The 23,691-nt window shown below is 45.4% G+C and overlaps 1 protein-coding gene across 4 annotated transcripts in view; it reads right to left on the reverse strand.

Moving 5' to 3' along the window:
* The window catches only part of TENM4 (teneurin transmembrane protein 4), a 901,054-nt gene that overhangs the window by 226,827 nt on the left and 650,536 nt on the right, over positions 1-23,691 (reverse strand). For 3 of the 4 annotated variants that reach the window (XM_035330189.1, XM_035330205.1, XM_035330196.1), the window contains one exon: positions 23,301-23,510. The exons of the other annotated variant lie outside the window; for it this stretch is intronic. In XM_035330189.1, the coding sequence (XP_035186080.1) occupies positions 23,301-23,510 (210 nt within the window). The remainder of the gene's footprint in view (positions 1-23,300; positions 23,511-23,691) is intronic. 4 annotated transcript variants of the gene reach the window in all.

Consider the following 23,691-nt stretch of genomic DNA (forward strand, 5'->3'; position numbering starts at 1 on the left):
TGACTATTAAATCAAATTCACTCACAGAGCACTCCAAATAAAGAATAATCTCCCACATACTCGTTTCTGCATGTCCTCGGGAGCAGGTCTAAGGTTTTGTGGATGTCCTAGAGCTTATGAACCCGTCCCTTTGTTTCCCTTGCCTGAATAAACATTTGATAAAGGAAAGATGAAGAGAAATGTTAATCCTGAATTTGTATCTCAAGACATGCAGGGGTGAAAAGAGAGCGAAAGACACAGATCGGGCGAGATTTTCTTGCAAGGTTATAAGAAAAATAATCCAAAGATACTAATCAGGGGAATTACCTCTCCTCTTATCTAAACAGCTACTTTAATGCAAAGTCAAGAAATAATTGGCTTTCCAGGAAGACTTAGGTTTGCACAGAGAGAGAGAGGCCAGCCCAGATGAAAAAAAAACCACCAGCCACCAGTGAATAACGAGGACAGCTTCAGAAACGTACAGAGCGTGGGGACAAATCACAGAAGAGACTGGATGGCTCCAGAGATTCCTCCAACAATTTCCTACTCAAAAAAAGGTCTGAACAGAAAAGCTGGCAGCACGAGTCCTCACCTCACCGCTGGTGACTGTGACAGTCCTTGGAGTCCAAGGCAAGCTGTTCAACCTGCCCAAGTCTTTCCATCTGTGCAGCAGGTTAATAATATTTACCTACGCACGTCGTCGGGATTAAAACATGATTATTTTTAAAGTACTTTGAAGATGAATCATGCTATGCGGTTGCTAAATATTATTATTGCTAAAAATGTGACATATTGTTTGAGTTAAAGAAAATAGTATATCTTTATCTTAAGAAGCTTGTCAGTGCATAATGAACTGAAATTGTGATTGCTTAATATAGTTACTGCAATTTCTAGTCTGAATGTTCTGTATTTATTGTTTGCATTGCGCTGACGTGTATTAAATTAACAAGATTATACTGTATGATTGCTCTCCCCTTGAGACCCTTAGGAAATGAGGCTATCCTAGTGAGCACAGTGTTTAAATAAATATTATTTTATGTATTATTTTGTAAGTGTGGACTGTAGTGTTTCAGCATCTTGGGATGTGTTTTTAATGTCATCTAATTTCGCATTATATTTAAAGGAAACTTCATTGCTTTGAGCATTAACAACAAAAGAGCGCAATATATATAGAAAAGGACCGCAGGAAGCAATCCCGCAACGAGGGCTGCGGGCACCAATTGTTCTCTTTGATCTTTCCTTCCCTGCATGTCTATTCTCTGCTGCACCATTCCTACCTTATAAGCAGATAATACGCGGTGGGGAAAACAACTTTCTCACTCACTTGTGCGTTCACAAAAGCGTTCTGTGTTCTTTTGGTATCTCTGGGAGAAGCACAGGTTAGAAACCCGTCGCTGGTACATCTTTAAGCAAACACGGTGTCTGTGCACACCCATTGGCATGTCATGCTTGTTAGTGGGCTGGGGAGGGACTCTTGCCTTTTCTGTCATGGTTGTGGCCTCCAACACATGGTTTTGGGGATATCACAGCCCAGCAGTGATGCCCAACGGCCTGGAAGCACCGCAGAGAGCAGCACGAACATACCGACAGCAGCCACGGCTCCCTGAAAACAGGCAGCGCTGTTTAGGCACAGTCAGGGCTCCGCTGGAGTCGAGCGCTCAATTTCTTGGCTGAAACAACACCCTGTTACCATCTCCCTGAGTTTGTGGGATCCTTATTCAAAACGTCAGCGGTTTCCATGCATCTTCTGGGGTATATTCTGCAGCTTTTTGCTCTGGTTGAATAGAGACCACTCAGCCCCATGCCCCCAGATGAGTCCCACATGCGCTCTGCTCAAAGCAAAGGTTACGGGGGCTGCTCCTCACAGTACCAACAGAGAAGCCTTGCACCTCCGCTCGCCTGTGAACTCAGAAGCATGTTTTGCTCTTGTTTTAGAAGCTTTTAAGGCCGCAAATAAATCCAGACCACCCCGACCCGGCTCCCACCGCACAAGCCATTCATTTAGAGTAAATTCAGCTGTCATTTAGAGCTGAAATAGATTGGACAAAGAAGCAGCAATCAAGCCATTTCCATGTGAGGCAGGTAATTACAGAATCTGTTAAATTATAGTGATTAGGCGCTGCTAAGGAGAAGCCCCAAGAAATCTCAAGCAACTTTTGAAGGGGGAAAAAAAGTTTAATTAAACAGCTGCAGGCCTCTTGCAATTGATGTGATTTTTTTTCCTTCCCCCTCCTCCCCCCCCCCCTAAAAAGCAAGCAGGTTAAGGAGAAACAAAAGGCAGATAAGGAAGTGTAAGTGGATCAAGGAGAGCCTTGGGAAATCTTCAAACAATAGGTCTGAATGTGGCATTAAATGGTTCATTTGGTGGTAAGTGATTAAACGGGAGAGGGCTTTCTTTATCATGGAAATGGGTCCTCTCTGCTGTTGGACCTATGCTAATGATCTGAAATGCAGAGAAAAGGATGACTGTGGCGTACAGGTTTATAATGCACTGCTTCGCGTTGGGCTGGCAGGAATATTTGCACGAACACCATCACGCAAGGCGTCTGAGCGGCAATAGATTGTTGTTTGGCAGGAATTATGCTCATTGGTGTCAAAAGTTCACAACCTAAGGGAATGCTGGCAGGCTGCACACCACCTCAGAGCAGAACGTGCCGGTTTTAGTCACAACGCGGCAAAAAACAAAGCCCCTTCACGGGACCTTACTTTACGGAGAAATCTCCACTTCCAAGGCTAATTAAAATTAGCTTTGCAAGGGAAAAAAACTACCCTGCAATCACTGGGGGAACTGCCAACCTGTATTTATACCATTTAAATCCTTTAGAGCCCTAATTTATATTTTACAGTGCGAGCTATATCAACAGTGATATTCCAGCGAATTAGGAGAAGGAAGGCCCGCTCGCTCAGCACAGCAGCTGAGAGTTTCGGAGTGATTGGAGGGCCCGATTTCAATTCCTCTCCTAATTCTCTTGCCACTGGGAGTGATTTTAATTTAAGCTCTCCCCGTACTACTTCAAATGACTTCTTGATAGATTCATGCAAAATCTGTGAAGGAGGGTTGAAACACCTTTAAAATCACATTGACAGAATACCAGAAATACTTGAGACTTTCAAGAGAAGGAAAGGCAGCTTCGCGTAGATGGATGACCAGAATCTTGGATGGAACAAAAAGTAGCAACACATTCAAGCCCTTAAAAAGCCGGAAAGCATCATTAAAAGGTCATCCCTTTCTGCCTCGGCTTCCTAGACGCCAGTGGAAGAATAACAAATGGTTATGGTTTCATTTTACAGTGTAGCAAGGAGGATTTGAGAATCCGCAGGGCCTCATCTGCTGTTTCTTAAGCAAACATCTAATGTAATTTTAAATTTCACTTCATCATCGTGATAGCTTCAAGCAAGCCTCTCCTGTGTGCTAACCTTCCCTCTCCGCGGCACAGTCACTGCTACGGAACTGACAGCAACAGCTCCCTCTGAATTACCGGCTCCCCCATGGCTGTGATTTGTGACACACGGTACGCTTGTCGGGACGAGCTCCTCATTCTTTTTCATTTGCTGGTGAGCGGTGCTCTGTGCTTCGCCCGTACAAAGCGCCGAAGCCAGTCCTTGTCACAGTGGTAAATTATAAGGCTTAATGGGGTGCAGGGCCAAGTTTATAAAGATATTTAGGTGTGCGAAAGGGCGGGAGATAAATGATGAGGTTCATACTTTCCATCGTATTTGAGAAGCGTTTTCTAGAAAGCCCTAGGCCCAAGTTAGGCTTCATTTTCTAAAGTGCTCCATGCATTGCAGAGTTCAGGCACTCCCAAAAGTTAGTGACTTAGACTCGTACATCACTCTGGCACTTCTGAAAAGCATACCTTTAGCAAAAGGTGTAAAAGCATTGGTGCCCCTGACGTACTTCTCACTAAGTGCCAGGACAGGGAGGCCGCTTGCCGGCCAGGCGCTTCTTTTAAATCCCCTGGGAAGCCTGCTGAGTGTTTATGTGTGTCAATAAATCTCCCCTAGTTGTCTCATGTCCTTTAAAAGCAACAGGACAACTCAGACACGGCAACGGTGTGAGTACTCTGCACGAGGTTCAAGGCTGCAGGCACTAAGAGTCACCCTTGGTGCCACACAAGGTCTCAGGGTGAGCTTCCCTGGACGCCGAGCTGGAGAAGTAAAGGCACGACGAGGACAGCCCTTCTCTGGTACTGGCATCTCCCTCATGAAAAGAATAAGTAAATACCCAGCCTGGCTGGGATTTCCAGCCCTTTACAGCCCCAGAGAATTGGTTGGAAGCCTTCTCCCTCCTTGACACTGCTAATCAGAACCCGGTCCGTGACTGATGCCCGTTGTTTCAGCACAGAAATCTTGCCTCTACACTAAACGTTACTGAAGAAGAGGGAATACAGTTCTCAACGCGAAATATGAGATGCTAAGGCTCATCTATCCAGGAAAACTCTTTGCTCACCACGTGGCATTTGCATACCAGCAGGCCACACTCATTATTTCTTCAGCAAATGAAGATTTGCAGTCTCTGCACAGGCTGGAGAGGACAGAGTCTGCAGGCGACAAAGGATAAAGGGGAAATACAACAACAACAACAACAATCGACCCTTTTTTTTTTTTTTTTTTTTTTTTTCTGGGTTATTTGATACCTAAGCGTCAGCCTTCAAGCAGCAAACACAGAGGTGGAGAAAACTCCCCCGAGATGAGTTGTGGTCTAAAATTGCAGCATGATGTTTGCTCAGAAGTGACAGTCGAGTTCCCAGGCTCCTTGCTGTTACCCTGGCACTCATTTAAACAGATAACGTAAGGGAATGTGCCTGGCAAAGCCATGCAGGCTGTGATTAGGAAGTACCATTCAGTCATCGCAGGTCCCCCTTTGCTTACAGGAGAGAGAAGAGAACTGCAGGGACAGACAAATGATTATTGAAAATAATTCCTGTTTTTTTATGGCATAGCTGGCTCCAGTTCCGGGGGTGGAGAGGGGAAGACTCTCTAAATTAAATTCACATGCTCCGCTCCGGTTCATTCACACGGTTGTATAGCTGCCCACTGGCAGAAACCAGGGCACTTGGAAATTAAGGAGATGAAATCATGCCATCTCAGTACAAATATGATGAGGACTAGTTGTGGGAAAGGTAAATAAGTCATGCAGCGGATAACACGGCGGGCAGGACTTCAACTAAACCCTCGTCGTATTTCACTTCTGGTTCTATTGCAGTTTCCAGTCATTTAACAACAAGGCTCAGCCATGTTGTCCTACACAAAGGGGAATGAAAACAGAATGTAATGAGTAACTTCTTAAATCCATGGTCTATCTGATGCAATCCTCTCTCCAGCAGTGAGATGTCTGTTGGCTTTTACAAGGCATGGATGGCCGGAGACAAAGTTAGAGCCATAAGTGCCCTACCTCATTGAGGGAAGCCTCTTCCTTTCCCGATTACCCGAACTTTGGGCCTTGTCCATTATCAGCGAAAACAGCAATTTTGCTTTTGGCTTAAAGGACAGCAGTGCCAGCCCCTCCAGGACAGCATGCCCCAACAGGCTTTGACACAGCCACACACACCTCTCAGGTGACCTGTGCACAGATGTCTGGGTGTCCTGAGCACAGCCCTCGGAGTGCTGCCCAAATCCTCATCATTTCCTAGCACGATGGTTCAAACACCTCATTGTCCTCATGAGCTATGAAATCAAGCCAAAAAAAGAATCAGAGAATAGGAGCTAAGCCTAAATACCAAGTGCTATTTCCCACATAGTGTTGGAAGGTTATAGTTTACCCCTTTAACTGGAAGCATTCGGGGCATAGAGTGTGTAAACACACACACCCCAAACACAGCCAGCGAGAAGATAAGCGGGAGCCTATTACGGGGAATTTGAGATTCACTAACTCGGCTCCATATGACCGCTGCAGGATATGCACTACAGGCTGATCTCAGTGTTTGTCACTTGTCAAAAAAATTGAGAACAAAGAGCCAATTAGCTGTGGTTTGTTTTCTTTTATTTTGCTGGAAATAAAAGCTGAGCTATGATACAAAGAGAATTCCTGGTGTGTGCATGAGCAGGGAGAGGGGGAAAAAAAACAATAAACAAACATTTTTACAAAAACTCAAATCATTGGGCTTGCAAAACAAGGACAGCTGGGATGCATAATCAGGAGCATTAGGAAGATTTGATTTCATACAACAGAAACTTTCCTGTCCTGGCATTTGGTCTCTCAATACACAGCACGACCACAAACTTCTGCTGCAGGTCTGCAACGATTGTAAAGGCGACCAGAGCAGGCGAGAAAGAGATTCCAGCCTGCGCCAAAGGGAGTGACTGGAAGACAGTGGCCAGGTGGTCTTCAACTATTAGGATAACTCTGCTTTGTATCTGGGTAGATTTGATGATCTTGGACTGTTCTGTGACAATTTAATGGACTGCTCCTCCCCACCCTGCTCTGCAGCAGGTAAAGAGACCGCAGAGACAGGTGGCTTGCATTTGAGTGCCTCTGCGGTGATGCACATTGCAGCTGCCTAAACCCACGAAACAACACTGCACAGACTCATGGTCTTAAGGTACAAAAGGACTACCTGATCTTCTACACTGATCTCCTGGGGAATCCAGCCCTTGGGATTTCATTCTGCTGAACAATAAATGAAAAGTTTCAAACACAAATTGATTATATAAAAAAAGACTACTTCAACCGATTACAAAGACACGGAAGACCTGGAGAGGCTGGAATAAAATTATTGAAATTAAATGCAACTAGGACGGGGGAATCGGTACCCATATATTACAAAGATGACCTGAGGTCTTTAAGGAACCCGAACGAAGTGGTCAAGATTTTGGTTTTGAGGCGCAATTAAAGAGAAAACCTGACACTGTCCTGGACACAGAACCCCAGAACATCCTGAGGCTGAGGGCACCCCCTGAAATCGCTGAGCCCTGACCCGTAAACAAGCTGAGGGTTTGGGAAGCACCAGCACCAACCGTAGCAAGACCGGAGAGCATCCCTCGGGGTTTCCGTATATACAGCAAAACACGGCTAGTGTGTTAGGGCAACCCGATGTAACTAAAACCACACAACTGGCGCTGCTCGCAGGGGAGGAGGTAGCACACAAGTTGCTGAACTCTAGACAAAGAAAGCAGTTAGCAAATTAATTTTCATCCCAGTCTGTTACCTAGCAATAATAACAAATACGGTTTTGCATGACTATTTTATTTTGTGTAAGGAATTGGCCAATAACTAGTACTATACCCACGACTTTTCCCATTCCTACTGATGGTGATGGGACTGTTCTGTGACTGACAATTGCAGTGAGGCTTTTAATTTGTTTTTTTTTTTTACGCTCTGTATCAAGGGAGGGAAACCTGCTTGTTTTCCTGCTAGCACAGCTCTTTGTCTTTCGGTGTGCTGCTCATGAACTACTGGAGCTCGGGATGTTTAAATAATAAAATAATGCAAACCAAGAGAGTGACTCTGAACAAACACAGATTAAAGTTCTTTACCTAGAGCCGTGTGTAGGTCACTCCTAAGGGAGCCCGAAGGGAGCAGCTTGTGTGCAGAGGGGAAAGCAGACTTCGTGCTTACGGACAGCTCCCGTTCACACTGCTGCCTTTTAAACAGCAATGGGAATCAAGCAAGGCTGATTTCTAAGAAAAAAATAATCTAAATTTGCTTTCGAGCACAAACAGAGATAATTAAAGTACTTGCTCTAACAGGAACCTGCATTAGAAAACAACTTTGCACTTTTGAGGACGCACACTGTGTTTCTTCTTATGCCAATTTATTTTAATTAATCCGAAAAACATTTGTTTGAGGTATTAGCAATGCTAGCACTTAGCCTGTCATTTTGCCTCCCCTCTAAATGCCCAGAATGGCAATCCCAAGGCAGAGCACACGTGGAGCAAGGAAGAACAAGGACCGAACAAGCCAGTCTGCACCCAAGTGACCGTCCTGCAGTACACAGGGGAGATGAAGACCTCCTAAGGTATTTAGAGGTAAAAAGGGACGAGAGGGTGGCTTGTTCTCCATTCTCACTCCCCTGTCCATCTCCTGCCATCGGCCCTACGTTTTGCAATATCTGTGTAAGCAGCTGCTCCTCTCCAACAGCATCAACAAAATGGAACTGGAAGACACCGCCTTCCGTGTTCCTCTTGCTGTGCTTCATTCAGAGCATCACTGTGATCCTTCCCCCCCCAGCTACTGCCCCTTGCCTCGTCTACCCACCCCAAAATAGCTGGGCAAAGCCTTGTCACAACGAGGTGGGCCCCCCAGGCCGTGTGGTTGACTTATATACTTATGAAGTTTAAAGAAGCAATTAACTGCATTGACATTTAAATACTTTCATTATTAGAAATATGATTTAAATGCATTTTAATAACATATTTTGGCTTTTCGTTATACCTCTGCATTTCAAATGCTTGCAGCTGGATCACATTTAAATCTGTTTTCCAGAATACAGAAGGCTAGAAACTTTCATTTTATTCTCCTTTTAGTAGGCTGGAAATTACTGGGTAATTGAAAAATTCCAGGGGCTGGCACAACAATCGAAGCACCAACCGTGCCTGGAGTTAGCAAAACCAAAGGCAGGCTCTGCTCTGCCACATGCAGAAAAAAAAAGTGCTGCTAAGATCACTGGCAATATCCCTTAACTGGGCTTATTTGTCTTACCAGAAGCTCTAACGAGGAAGAAAAAACTGCCTTGACAGTTGTGCAGCAGCTAGTGAGGGCGAGGTGGATGTTCCCTGAGGATGAGTGAGGCATGGGGGGGTGACAGGCAGCAACCTGGCTCTGTCTGAGGCTGTTGGGTGGTGCCAGCCTCTCTTAGAGCAGCTCCCTTGAAAACAGACCTGAAAACACCCAAGCTTGCGCTGTTTGGCTCACCTTGAACTCCTGCAAAGGTCGGAGAACTCACGCCCCAGGTCACCGCTTCAGGTGCTGTTCCACCCAACGCTCTACCCACACGTGAAAAGCTCTGATTTTGGGGCTGCCAGAGGCACCACACGCTGCTGTGACCGTGCTGACACTGCCCAGTGGGTCTGGTGTATTACAAACATCATCGGGAAGGGGAATTTATGATAGCGAGGAAATTACCGTATTTTAGCAGAAGAAAAAAAAAAGTGTATGCTAAAACTAATCGAGAACAAGCTTTGCTTTTAATCACACCCCACCAAGGACCAGGCTGAGAAGTGTAACCAAGGGGAAAATCTTGCCCCTAACATTTCACGCTCTTTCACAATCATCTTTGTTTGGCTCTCTTCGATTTTTAACCTTTTCTCTCACCACCAGCACTAAAAGCTGCTTGGGGCCGCGCCCCCCTTTTTTTTTTTCTGGAAGAACAAACAAACAGTTGCCATTTCAGTCAAAGCAATGTTATTCTTCGGCTGGCTGGCACTGGTTTCAGCTCACAGGGCGGTCAGTTCCTTTGGCTCCCGTCCAGCAGGCTGAATAAACCGTTCTGGCAATAAGTGCAATTTGTTTGGGCTCAGGAATCAGCGGCTCAGACCTGTTCCCAACCTGAGCGCTTCCAATTTACAGCACTCCAACACCCCAGGAAGTACACCAGGCCAAACTTAAACTGAAATGTATGTGAAACAAAGCTTTCTTCAGTGCTCTTCGGCCTTTTCTGCCCTCTTCTTTCTCCTCTCTTTCATGTTTGCAGGCTGGAATTTAATGTTCTTTTTCTGCCAGAAGTTTGGCTTCTGCAGCAAGTGCTCCATCCAGGTGAGCCGCTTCCTCCCAAAAGCACAGCAGTGGCAGAAATCACAGACAGATCCTTATAATCTTTTCCCTTTTTCTCACCTCCCACCTTTTATACGGAACACTCCAAGACTCGGGCAGAATTTTCCTGCAATTACAAAACTCCTGTTTTTACAGGCGTGCCGTCACCCCGTGCGGGAGTTGGGGCTCTTACAGTGCAAAATGAGAAACACGAGGAAACTCGAAACACAAGAGGAGCTGCGGTTCAGTAAGTGCAAAGGCTAGCGGGACGGATTAAAGCTGTGGGACTGGGCATGTCAGACCCTCCTTGTGCAGAGTAACACCAGCAGCACAACCTCACTTCACTGGGGTAAGGACTGGGCGGGGAGGACTGGATGTGAGGGCAACGTTGGAGAAATTGTATTGAACGCTTTGCCCCCGGGTTTGGGTTATTGTTTCCTCTCTTCTCCCCTCGTTTTTCACACCATCAGAAATTCCACCTTAGACACTGGAGTCCAAATGCCCAAACAAGAAGGCATTGTTCCCTGTGGAAACCCACCGGCGCTGCGGCTGGAGCCGCAGGGACACTCGAGCCGGGCCAGCAGAAAGCACTCGGGTGTTTGCCAACGGAATGCCCGAGTGCCAGATGAAGTACAAACCTAATCAGTACCTCCTGCTTCTGCCGCACAGGTGTGTTTGGGGTTATCTTTTTGCCACGTAAGTCGCTTACGCCAGTCTCTAAAGATCCTTTCTCTTTCTTCACTTCCTCAGTCTGTCTGAAATAAGCTTTCTGTGGCTACTGTGCTGAAAAACTTCCAAGGAAATCCACACTGTAAAATACAGTACTTTATCATCGCCCCTTGCACACATTAATTTTGTACAATTTCAATCGTTGTAGCACGCAAACATCCTTAGCAGCTGAGCAGATCAAACTTTTCCATATTCTAAAAGGACCTCAATATTACCCCCTCCCAGCGCCCTACAAAGAACAATTTGGAAAACAAAATTAAACGAAAGCTTTAAACCCACCTCTAAATCCTGCACGTAAATATTATGCTAAGCCAAGGCAGAGGCAAACAGGAAAAAAACGATGCAAGTGCCCTGAGACGTGTTTGAAGTTGCCAGATAAAAGTTAGCACATACAAACTCCCATTTAGAAGCAGAAGTAATTTGAAGAGGTCCTACTTAATGGATGGCACGGTGAATACGGGTTCTGGTTTCCAACAAAAGTGACATGCAGTAAAATATTTAGGCAATCTTTTGAGGACTATGTAGCATTTCATAAATTAAAGGGCTTTACTCAGCTTTCCAGATGACAGCAACCAACTCACGGCTCAGTCAGAGAAGAACTGTTTGTGTTTTACCCCAAGATGGATTGGAGGAACTTCTGGCGTGGATTGACACTGATATAAACTGCTCAAGAGTTTTTATGGAGAAGAAATGGAAGGCAAGTCAAACTGTTTTAAACAGAAGCAACCACAATATTCCACACAAGCCTAAATTCCCTGCTCAGATCTTCATGGGACTGAAAACCAGGCCCAGATTTTCAGATAGGAAGTTAAGATGCCCTGGTAAAATTCTCAGCTTCGTTTGAAAGCCATTTATTTGAAAGCCATCTCATGAGCAAATGGGATATTTCATACAGATCTGGACAGACACGGTATGTAGATGTCTAACTGTGTATTTTTGTGTTTTAATATGAATTCCATGCATGGGCACGGAGGTCTTCTGTAAACAGGAAAACTCCTGATCATACCGAGTCATTTTCAGCAGGTGATATCAGGGCTAGGAAATGGCTTGCAGACTGTTAGAAATCAATTGCACCGAAGCACTCAATTGAGTTAAGTGTCTCCGTGTAGCTTTTGGGAAAGAACATCGTGTAGTGGTCGTTAGAGAAACGGGAGAATAAGGGGAGATGAATCCCGCCGTGATGGTATCACAGAATGCCTGGGTGACCTCGGGCTAGTCACTTGTGACCTCTGTAAAATGGAGATAATCACACTTATCTGATTCGAGGAGGTACCAGGAGACCTACTTTTTCCTAATTGCTTAGAGATATATACAGGGAAGGCGCAATGCAACTGCTTCTGCTATTAAAATCAGTTAGATGGGTTAGGTTTCTGGAAATATCTGCTGGTGACACAATGGATTTTCCCCATCTGTGTAAAAGTGTCAAGTGCCGCTATTATTTTGACCTCACTGATGAAGGAAGGATGGGTGGTCTGGGAGAACGGAGCACATTTTGGCTGGAAGCTATTACCCTTTGAGACGACCTCTTGTTTCAAGTTTCATTGGTGTATCAGAAAAGTTACAGGCAGCAACAGCAAGGACTTCTTTAACTCATTCTATAAAAACCTTTCAGTCTGCTTTGTCCCCTCTGCCTCGCTACTCCTCTGCACTAAGCCTAATATTTTTCCTAATCAAGCACGTGTTAATGGCAGGAAGCAATGTCACTCTCCTCTGTCTTTACCTCACCTTTCTTTCTTCGGTACTCGTTGCACACGTGAAGTTATACCAAGCTCAGCTGTCCCATACTGTTAGGGAGGTGCAGAGAAACCGAATGCATTCAGCAAAATTACCTGCAGAAATGATGGCAGTTTAAGAGGAAGAGCGAATTTAAAAACCAGATGCCTGCATGAGGAACTCTATGGCTTGAGGTAGGATGGAGATCCTTGCGAGAGTTTCATGCAGCTGGTCATGTTTAGGGAGAAAAAATGTCTTAAGGTGATGTGGGCAGGAGTGGTGTAAGCTGACTATCATGGAAAAGAGTTGTGTTATATTAAAACACAGCACAAGCAACCATCAAGTGGCAGTCGTTTTACTGTTGAAACAAGACCCTGCAGAGTTTTTAGAAAATCCACATGTGGCCAGACAGGGTGAGGCAAGAAAGGGGGCACTGTGTAAGCATCGGTTTTAACACTACACTTAACCCGGAGCGATCTGTGATGATTTTCCTTTCACTACAATTCCACACCAGAAATCCCCACACAGAACCCAGGTAGCTCCACCTGAAGTGTTCACAACGACGTGTTCTCATTTTGCCAGCTCGCTGTATGAGCCAGGCTGAACCCCTGTCATTTATCTCAGCAGCCATCCCCTACCCAAACGTGCTTCAGCACCTGACCGCAGAAATGCAGGAACCTTTGCGCCGCGCTCCTCCTGAAACGCCGTGTCCTATCACGTCGTTGCGATACTGCCGCTAGATTTATAGCTATAACTAAATCATCCCATCATACCGCTTCTGTGCTGCGCTTCTTCCATTACCGTCTAATGTATCAAAAGCATCGATTTTACACCTGTGAGCTTTCCCGCTGATGCGCTCCAAGGTCTTGTGGCACATTATTACATCCCAAGCCCACTCCCAACGCTGTCATGCTAATGAGGCATGTGTCGCTACCTTCATTTCGCTGAAGCAGGTCACAGAGCTCGAATCTCCCCTCGTGGGAGAACCTGGAGTCCAATTCCTGAGCTGCCATGGCTGGCTGATTTGAATAGTGCGTATGATGACACTGACTCTCCTACTGCTGGCCTGGGCACCGTAACACCTTTCCCCAAATGCTGGAAAGAAATATGGCCGCTTACAGTTTCAGAATGTTTTCCCTGTCTGCAGCACGTTGTGCTTATCGAACACCTATTATCCCGTGTCCAAAATGCTGAAATGACAACCTGCTTAACCTCAGTAATTCTGAGAGGCAGATTTTTGTCTCTCCAATCCAGGTCTTATTTAGACAGAAAGAAAATGAAACCCTCTCAGATTAAGAGACTGAAGTGGTGGGACATCTAGAAGTGTTTTGCAAGCCTACAGAAACTTCACATGGCAGAGAAAAGCTCAGACCATCCAGAAAGGATCGATATATCTGCACAGAACAGGGAACAGCTGCCTGTCATTTTCTGCCCAGCCAGAAAACATCTTGCATTCGGACAGGCAGCAATCCCAAAAAGAGAGCAACAACAGCGATTTTTAGGCTATGCAGAAAGGCACCCCAAACCCTCTCGCTGTATTTTGCAGGAGTCGATTTCCGAGCCATGCTGATGTCCTAAGAAGGGAAAGATTAGGAACAATTAGGAAGCAATTAAGGAGGGCCGGTCCTGCCTTGTTGCTTTGGCTGCTTGCCAGTGGGACCGCTTGCTGCTTGAGCCACTTCGGTCGCTCTGGGCTTCAGCAGCTCAGGCTCCTGGAGCCGCTCGTCTTTCCACCCACTGCTGCTTTGAGCGAATGGTTGTGTATTTTCAGGCTACTCTGACGTGCCAACATTAATTGATCTCTTGTGAGCAGCAATGCGATAGAGTAAATGTGTGTACTTTATGATACGATCGTGCAGTTGTATGATTTGAGCCATTTTTGCCTTTTTGCTGCGTTTTATCTGCTTTATATGGGATGGGCTTTAATTAGTAGGCTTTCAGTAACAGGCTGAATTATTACACAAGGAGACCAAGAAAGATCTGTTAAATCTTCCCTGTTAAAAGCCAGGCCAGACCCACAAGACACATCACCCACAGGACACCTACACTTCGTGGCATTGCTCCCCTAGCTGGCCCCGTTGGGGATGGACCAGCAGAGCGGAGTGGGAGCACACCACCCCATTTCCATTTCCCCCCAAGGATCCCAGAGGATCTTTCCCGAGGCTATAAGAGGTGAACCATGGTCACAATCCCCGTTTTATTCGTGGCAGCGGGTGGCAGCCTGTTGGGCACAAACTGGGAGGAGCCTCCGGTCTTCTGCTTGCTGCAGAGCAGCCACGTTGTGATGGTAAATTTTGGGGTGAGGCCATTCACGCATGTAAAACCCAAACATCTGATCCCCACCTGTATGTGGGGCTTCGCCTCAATTCCTGTGGTGGTGAACTCCTGCCAAGCAAACAGTTTTTAACCCTCCCAGTTCTGGAGTTCTCCAAACTGTCAGCAAAATGAATTCTTAGGTGGGACGCGTACACTTGTAGTCCTCAAAGGCTTAACCCAATTGACTCTTAAGGAACTGTGACAGTCTTTCATATAAATCCCTCCGAGATCAAAGGCTTCTTCTGTGCCGTAACTGTCTATCACATCAGCTTTACTACCACGCGTGGGCACCGGGGGCTTGGTCCTGCTGTTAGACACGCGGTTAAGGATTGCCCTCTCTTGAACCCAACAACCCTACCACTTCGCACCCAGGTGCACACGGGAAGCGACTTCAAAGGACACCCATGGTTCACGCACACACGGCAGGGAGCTGCACTTATCCCCCCATGTCATGTTCCAAGCATCTTCTTTTTTTTTTTTTAGTAAACTTACACACAAGGCACTTTTTTCCTCTGAGCTGCTGTCTCAAACTTTTTAACCTGATCCTTTCCCTTCTACTCAGAGCTTCCACCCAGAATACCTACAGCTACCACAGCTTTATTCCAGGAATTTGCTGGGGTCACGCGACGGTTTGAAAGCCGTGGTTGAGATGAATAGCGTGTTACAATAAACAGCGAATAATGCGAAGCGCAGAAAGGATGGAGGAGGAAGCCGGGGGGGGACATCTGAGGCTACGCAGTTATTGCATGTTTAGTTTGAAAGAAGGCACGGGTCAGAATGAGACTTCTGGCATCTTCCTCCTCGCAAATTAATCGCTGGTTCACAGTGGCCAGCAGATTTCAGCTTATAAATAAAGTTCAAAGCCCCCAGGTCCTCATTTTAAAAGGGAGACATATGGCTTGAGGACAGCCTACGGAACAAGCCTCCCCAAAGTTTGTGCTCGTTCCCAACTGAGGGATCCATTTCACAGTAACAGCAGCAGGCAGCCCGGGCGCACGAGCGTCCGCCTTCCTTCCTGAATTTTATAACGCTTTGCGCTTCCACGCCGGCTTTCATCTGGCGGGTGGAAAAAGTCCTGATGAGCATCAGCCACGGCTTTCAAAGAGCAGAAGACACAGAGCCCTACTGGAACTGGGAGCGCACGCAGCCTCCCCCAACAACCTCACTGCAGAGGCTTCAGCTCCAAGGTGAAATCTGAAAGGATTTAGGGAAAGGTTAGCCCTCTCCCTGAAAACTGATGTCTGCGAGGATGGAGACGTGGGTCCCTTCTCTCCTCATTCACCCTAGTGTAAGCCATGGCAGCTCCCCTAATATCAACAGATTTGGAGAGATGAGGGAACAGTTTGGAAGGATAGTGAGGCCAACAGCTTGCGATATCCTCCATTTACAATGGAGAAAAGCAAGGTTAAGTTCTTTAGTTGAGGAGCCCGTGGCAGAAACCAGAAGGCTGAACGCCGAGTACTCATTCCGGTCTCTGGACAACTCTGCCTTCAATGTTTTGTTCTTCTAAAGCTGCCCAGAAGCATTTTTTTTCTGCACAGAATCTGCTCCTCTGGGGGCTTTGTTTCATGTTAGTCACAAATCTCGCCGTATAACCTGAGGTAGACCAAAACACTAGCAGTCCTGCAGTGAAAAAAAGCATCTAATGGGCCATAAATTAATGTTTCATTTCCTTTAATGGTGTAATGATTAATTCCTTCGTCAGAGCAAGATTTTGTTGCGCGTTTGATGGTTACACTATAAAGAAAGGAACGGGGTTTTCTAACATTGGAAAGGATCAAAGCCAGAAAGCTGCTATTTTTGTTTGTGCTCTTGTAGCTTGACTCTTCAAACAGATTTTTCTCCCCAATTTTGTAAGGAAAAAGGTAAAAAGAAAAAAAAAAACATCTGTCTCAGATGAGACCTTGCACAGCTTGTCAAGTTTCAAGCCACAGTGAATTTTTTTACTGCAGATATAAACCTCTGAAAGTAAGGGTTTCTAATGGAAATGCTGACATAACCTTAACTATACCAACGCTGCTGTAACGCTCAGGTTACCAGGAATATTTCTGCTGCCAATTCAGTTTAACAAGTCTGAATGCATATAATTTGTTCCAGTTGTCTTTCCTCGGAGTGGGGCTCCTTTGTGCACACTTTTCAATGTGGCTTGCATTAAAAGCAAGAAAAAAAAAAAAAAAAAAAAAAAAAAACTAGTCCTATGTAAATTCATATACACACTGATACGGTTTTATCACAGCTAAAAAGCTATAAATCTGCTTTAACTGATTCAGTGTGTTCCCTACTGGCCTGGAAAGGTGACTCATTTCATTGCTGCCCTTCGCTGAATGTGACAATCATAACTTTGCTTTGTTCTCTTTGGGATATTTATTCTTTGCAAAAAAAAAAAAAAAACCCTGCCTGTGTATTCAGATTATCCACTCTTGACCAACCCTCCCCCTGGTTGAGCCCAGAGGATTTAAGCTGGGTCAGGATTTGACCCTCGTTATGCTAGGAATCTAACCCAAATGCCTCCCACCGATAATCAGCGGTACGAATCTGGTCCTACGGCAAATGATTTGCTTCTCACCTTTGGCTCATCCTGAAGGTAAAGAGCTGCCAGGTTAAACAAACACCCTCAGGATGCAAGGAGAAGTCATGGGGCAAGAGCCCCGGTGAGGGCAAAGCACTTGTGGAGCTCCGCGTCCTCCGAAAGATCTGCAGCTCACAGGCTGAAGTCCTTCTGATCTTTCCTCCTGGCAGCACGAGTGAAACGGGAGGAACAAAAACTCAACGGGACGGCTCCGATGCACGGTGAGTAGGAGCAGGAATAATTCATGATCTGATCCTCCTCCCAGCTGCCCAGCACAACGTCTTCCTTGATCTTCCAGGGTCTAACAGGCAATGGCTGATGCTTGGGAATTCAAACCCTGAATCTGTTGTCAGCTCTGCCACAGAGATACATTTGGAGGAAGGATTTGTGTACAATTTTTCCAATATCTCAGGGAATTTGGAGATGCCTTCAGCAAAGTCAGTGGGATATTCACGCTGATGACAAGCCCAAATGGCCAGATTCATCCAAATGAACTTCTGGGGCTCCTACGGACTCATAGGTAGCCACAAATTTCTCCACGGTGGGTGGAAAAAGAGGTGTCTCCTAAGGATGGTTCAGACCCGGATGGCCTGAGATGCCTCTTACTAAACAGAAAGCTTATGATTAATATGTTTATTAGTGCTTAGTTATCTGATTAAAATTAAAAGGCAGATATTTAGGTCACGGTGTCTCAGGCTGAATTCTGAATGTTTACTGTTCCCAAATTAGAGGATAAATTAAAAATTGAAAAAATATGATAAACAGGTTTTCAAATGTCTTTTTTCCAAGCTCCTCTCCTACCACCATTTTACCACCCTCTCCCCAATGTGTTCTTTTTTTTTTTTTTTTTTTCAGAACATTTTTAAACTTGCTAAACTAAACATCTTTTTGAACTATTCTTCTCCTTAAATGCTTTTCCTGAACTTCTGGAATGTTTGGAGGGGGTCTTAAAGAAGTTTGGGTAGGAAACACAATGATCCAAAGACGGTTTTTAGTTTCTTAAATGATATTTGGAAAATGATCGGTTATACCTTCCTGTTCCTCAGTTTCCCTTCTGTAATTATGAATTGCCATTATGAGTAACACTGGCTGCTAGTGGGCTCTGCAAATCTCTGATAAAGGATGCAGAGATTAATTACGAGTCTTACTTAGCATGCTTACTCAAGTAGTAAATAAAGAAGCATCAGAAAGCAGTGCTCAAGGACGAGACACAGCCAGGGAATGGACCATCCATCCACAAACCTTTGTGGGCAAAAAATACCACTCAGATAAAAGAAAATTGAATTTAATTGGAATTTATTATTAATTATTAGATGAAGAAAATATCAATTATTAACATTACATTATCAAAGGTTCTTTTGCTCTCCTCAGTCAGATCCTTGAAAATTCTCCACTTCTAAGCAGCCTTACATGATACCATTCTTTCTTCCAAACGCTTTAATATGCTGTCTTTTGGGCTCTCTGCTGCAGTCTGGTTTCTCTGCGGCCGTCTCTTCCATCCCAGCGCTGTGAGCACCTAACCCTGCGGCAGGATTGGCCTTCACGTATGAACTGTGCAGCCCCGAACGCATGAAGGGTACTAAAGAAATGAACATTGAGCACATGCATCAGTTCTCTGGGGCAGAACCTGCCTAATATTTCTGTAGGATTTCTTCCTTTTAGGTAGTGAAGGAATTCAGCCACAGCAGCAGTAGCAGCAGATAATCTGGTCAGTTAGGCACTGTAAAGTGCCAGGAATCCACAATTTCTATCACATGTATCTGTTTGAGAGAACATGAGTAAGGCTATAGTAGTCCTCAACAGTGTTTCTGGGAAGGATTTGTCTCATAAATCTGGGCCACATCATTTAATAAAAAGGTGGAAAGTTCTTTCAGAAGGACGGGAATGGGAGGTAAATTAGAAATGATGATCATCTTCAACAGCTCAAGGCTGATCACTAAAGATAAAAAAAAAAATCCTAAGCGGAAAACAGTACACAGCTTACAAACCAGAAGGTCTAGACTGGGTCAATTCAGTTAGAATGAGAAGAAAGATCATGGGGAAACCTCCTGCCTCAATCCAACACTCTAAAGAAAGGCAAACTAGCAAAGGCAGCACATGAATCTGTGCTAGCTCCCTGACCACAGCTTTTGTTGGCCAAGGCTTGCTCGTGCAGACCCCATAAGTAGAAGCAGCGCGTTGTGTTTTTTGTTGTTGTTGTTGTTTTGTTTTGTTTTGTTTTCTGGGGGACCAAGTGGTCCTAACTGGGTCTATTTTCCACTGAAATCAGGGATCCTATGACATTCGCAGTTATCTCCTAGGATCTGACCCAGGAACATTTATGCGTGTACCGTTTCCCTCCTCTCCATTAACAAGGCAAATTTAGGGACATGGTTTAGTGGGCGCTACTGGTGGCTGGGGACAGTTGGACCAGATGATGTGGGAGGTCTTTTCCAACCTTAATTCCTTCTATCTCCTTACTTCTGCTAGAATTAAATAAAACCCATGCCCTAGCTTCTGAAATTCCATAGAAGAATATTACGATGCCCCAAAAGAGAGGTGATTTGGGATTTTCCGGCTCCCAGCTGTGGAGGTCGTTGCAAATGCCTACATGCAGCCTCCCTGCCTGCCTGGTCCAAGCGACTTAGAGAAACACAGCAGACCCCCCAGAATGACAAAAGCACACTTCACATCGAATGGCTGCTCACTGATGCAAGAGCTGGAAGAGGCCATGCACCTCGGCTCTGACTGCGAGGCGGCATGGTCAGCGTTCTTAAAGGAATTTAGATGTCAGCTCTCCACAGATGTCATCTATTTTTCAAATTCTGTTCTTCGTCACTCTGCATGTCATCCCTCCATGGGGATAGTCGCCGTGTCCCTACCTCAGAGGTGTGCTGAGCAGGTGTGCTGAGTACCCATTAACATCCCCAGGGCCACAGCTGTGATGATGCAGGGCGTGGACAGCAGTGGCCAGCCTGATGTGCTCTTCCTCAATACCATCCCTAAAGAAACTGCGTTTTTAGGGATTAGTTTTCATCTTATTTAGTGGTTCAGATGGAGAAGAGCTGCTGTTTCCCAGCCAATCATCAACCTTTAGATCCCTCTCCTTGGCTGGAGTTTGACCATTCCCAGCCAGTCAGCATCCTCCAGGAATCCCACTGCTCTGCTTCTCCTCCCAGTGCCACTGTTGGAGACTACATGAGCTGATGTTCTGACCCTAAAGGGTGCTTTTTACTTTCTTAGAAACAACCAGAGTAAGGATTGGATGCCTTCTGTCATCAGTCATACACATACATACCTAGACACCAGTATACACATATAGTGGGTTGATAAAAAACCTTAAAAACTAATAAGCAAGTTTGAATGTCCACCAAGATAGCCTAAGGCAGCCTACTTTTCAAATAGTGAATCCCCAAATCAGGCTTTTCATCTGAAGGTTTCTGAAAGGAAATATCTTGAAATGGAGATGTCGACATCCTAGATATTTTGCATAATTTTGGGTAAAACAACAGCAACAAAATATTCTGGAGCAGATATAAGTAAAAACAAAAGCAAAAAGATACAAGTCTGAAAAGTCTTTTTTTTTTTCTTCTTATATTTAAGTACCTTTTGATAATACAGGTATAATAAGAACTGGGGATTTTTCGTGTTCTGAATGACTTTTACTTCTCCCTTAAAAGTACAAAAAAGGGTTGTAATCCATCCAATACAGAATTAAAAGACCTAAAGGACGCCTGCATTTTTATATACTGATTAGATTGTTCCATCCTTTATCTGAATGTTTACTTGGGCATTTTCCTGGAAGCACAGAAATAATGTTACGGACATTATTACCTTTCTGGAATGAAAGGAACTTAGATAAAGAATAGCTTACTGTATCTTCAAAAAGTAGCATGTTTCTTATGTTCCATGCTCATTATATTTGCAGTTTACATGGGGATTTGTAACAGCGGCGCAGCTCCCTGGGTGTTACTTACTTTGGATGGACTTCTCTAAGGCTGAGTTTACACAGCTGTGGAAGGAAAACCTACCCACAATCAATTAAAAAGTGCAACACAAATCCTTTGGACAGCATTCTCAGGCTGTCCTGCTGTTGAGACAGCTACTATTCTCCTAGAATGAGTGCTCTAACTGTATTAAACTTAGTCCTAAACAAAATAAGCTTTTCCTAATTTTCACCATTTAAGGAACATAAAGACCTGCCTTTATCATTTAAAGTTTAAGCTGGCTAAGTCTCATAGAAACAGAACGTTAAGGAACTGAAGCAATTAAATCTATTTACAGAGGTCAGGAGAGTATCTATCTGGCTTTAGACATGATGGGCTTGTATGGTCTGTGCTTCTCATTCCTGTGAACTCTCAGATTATGGGCTGACAGGTGGCATAAGAAGTCATCTTTGTTTTCCTCCTGATAGCTGTGCGATGCGGAGCTGATCCTACCACGTCACCAGTGTGCTGGCATTACCTTCACTTCTGATTATTGAACAAGTAAAACAACCACGCAAATGAGACCCCAGACACCCTGTCTTTGTGTGGGACATATTTATTACCAACCTGCTGAATCCCACACAAAAAGAAGCCTTGGGGAAAGTAGTATGTCTACAAGCCCATGCAAAAAGCACTGAGGAAAAAAAGGAGGAGGATAAATAAGCAGGCAGCTGAAAAGCCTGAACTCCAACTAAGTCACCAGCACATCAATAATACAATACTGTCGTCAACCCACCACGGACTCTGAACAATGCTTTTTCTGTTGTTCAGCTAATTAGTAAAAGAAGAGATTAAGGTCTTTAATTTCACTTGCTTTCTCTTTCTCCCCTCCTTTCACCTGGAGGGCATGCGTGTATGTGTACATATATATTCCCTAAATGAACAAAGAGAAAGAACATACGTTACGATGTTGAAAGCATGAGTGTGGGTTTGGCTTTATTTCCAACAAGAGTGTCATCTACATGATTTCAGATTTAAATGTGCTGCAACTGCAAGGAGTCAGATGTGTGTGTGTGTGTTGCAGGGTGGGAGGGGAGGGGGGAAGCTGAATAGAGGATATGAATTTTAAGCAGTTTCCTGAATGAATACGACACTGTATTTCCCCCTACTCTCCTTAGGATGACAATTCAGAGGAGATAACCTTCTCCTTTGAAAAGCCTTGAAGGGAAAGTTTGTTTTTACCATAACAAATGCAACAAAAGAAAAGAAGAGGGAACTGGGAAAGGGGTGGTGGTGAGGGGGGACAAATTAAATGTCAAACTTTCTCTCCTTACTTGGAGATAACAGCATAGTAGGAAACCTTCTTAGAAGCTTAACATAAATGGAGTTAAGCTGTTGCCAGCTGCAGTAAACCTCTCTCTCACCTTTCTTTCTCTCTTTCAAGACATCTTTGAATGCCTTCTCCTTCGTCATAAATCAGACCCGTGAGTAATTATCACTCAAGCAGGATGGCAGCGGCCTGAGTGGCCACGACTATTCCACTGCTGTAATCTGCGCTTCGTCCCGTTACACTACCTTTGATGAAATCTCACATTTCTTTGCCAATGAGCGTTACCTCTCTGTTTATGACTCATTGTCTTGCGGCAGGGAGCTGTGAATCTCATTCCTCTTCTTGAAACTCGCTGGAGCAGCTCGGTCGGTCCCAGCGGTGCTGAGCACCCTCAGCTCCCATCTGGGGAGTCTCAGGGCATCTCAGGGGCCGTGCTGCCACCTCAAATACTTACCGGAGGCATCTCTCAGCCCTTCTTAGGGGGATGTGGCTGTGGAAAGCCTCCTGCAGGCTCTGAGGCTGAGAGCAAGGCGCAGATGCCGCTGTCACAGCTCACCGGGAGTCGAAACCCGCTCTGGCGTTTAGGCATTCCCTCCTGCATCCCCTTGGGGACAGGTATCTGACAGGCCGAGGGGCACCCTGCCTCAGCACTGCCGCCCTCACAGACTGCAGGGGTGGCAGAGAAGGGGACGAAAAGAATTTAAAAAAGAGGAAGAAAGGGGGAAAAACGAAAGGGAGGGAGCTCCAGCCTTCAGCGCACTTGAAGTTTCTGATCTCTGCCTAGGTACCAAGCTCGTCCCTCACCTCAGCCACGCAGCCACACAGCACGGACGCTTCCAACGCAGCACTTTGCATGCTTTACAAGGTGTTTTATTGACATTTTACCCCCTTCTTCCCACATGATACTATCATTTCAGAAAAAAAAAAAAAAAAAAAAAAAAAAAAAAAAAAAAAAAAAAAAACACCACCGAACCCCAGCCGACGGGCAAAGACGCGCGCCGGCCACCCTCCAGCCCCGCGGGTGGCCGTCGGTCGAGGAAATCAAGTAGGTAGAGAGAAGTCACTCACCGTTGGCGGCGACACAGAGGTTTCCAGAGCCACTTTTAACTATGAAGGAATTTGGGATAAACTCTTCCTCAGAGTCAGAGTCCGCGGCCGGCTGGGCCGCGCCGTTGCCCCGCAACCGCCCGGGGCCTTCATTGGCGGGCGGCGAGGGGGGGGGAGAAGGGGAGTGCTCAGGGGGGGTGGAGGAGGCGGACGAACAAGGCAAGGGGGGACCTGCGGGCCACAAACACACACAGACACACACAGAGAGAGAGAAAATGATAATAATAAAGGGAGTAAACGGCAAAGCGCAGACACAGAGAGACGCACACGGACACAGAAATGTGGAAAAAAAGTTGAGCGCGGGCACGAGGAGCGGCCTCCTGGCCCGCTGGAGGGCGGCCGACTCGTGTAT

The sequence above is a fragment of the Oxyura jamaicensis genome, chromosome 1 (assembly GCF_011077185.1).
Source record: "Oxyura jamaicensis isolate SHBP4307 breed ruddy duck chromosome 1, BPBGC_Ojam_1.0, whole genome shotgun sequence".
NCBI lineage: Eukaryota > Metazoa > Chordata > Aves > Anseriformes > Anatidae > Oxyura > Oxyura jamaicensis.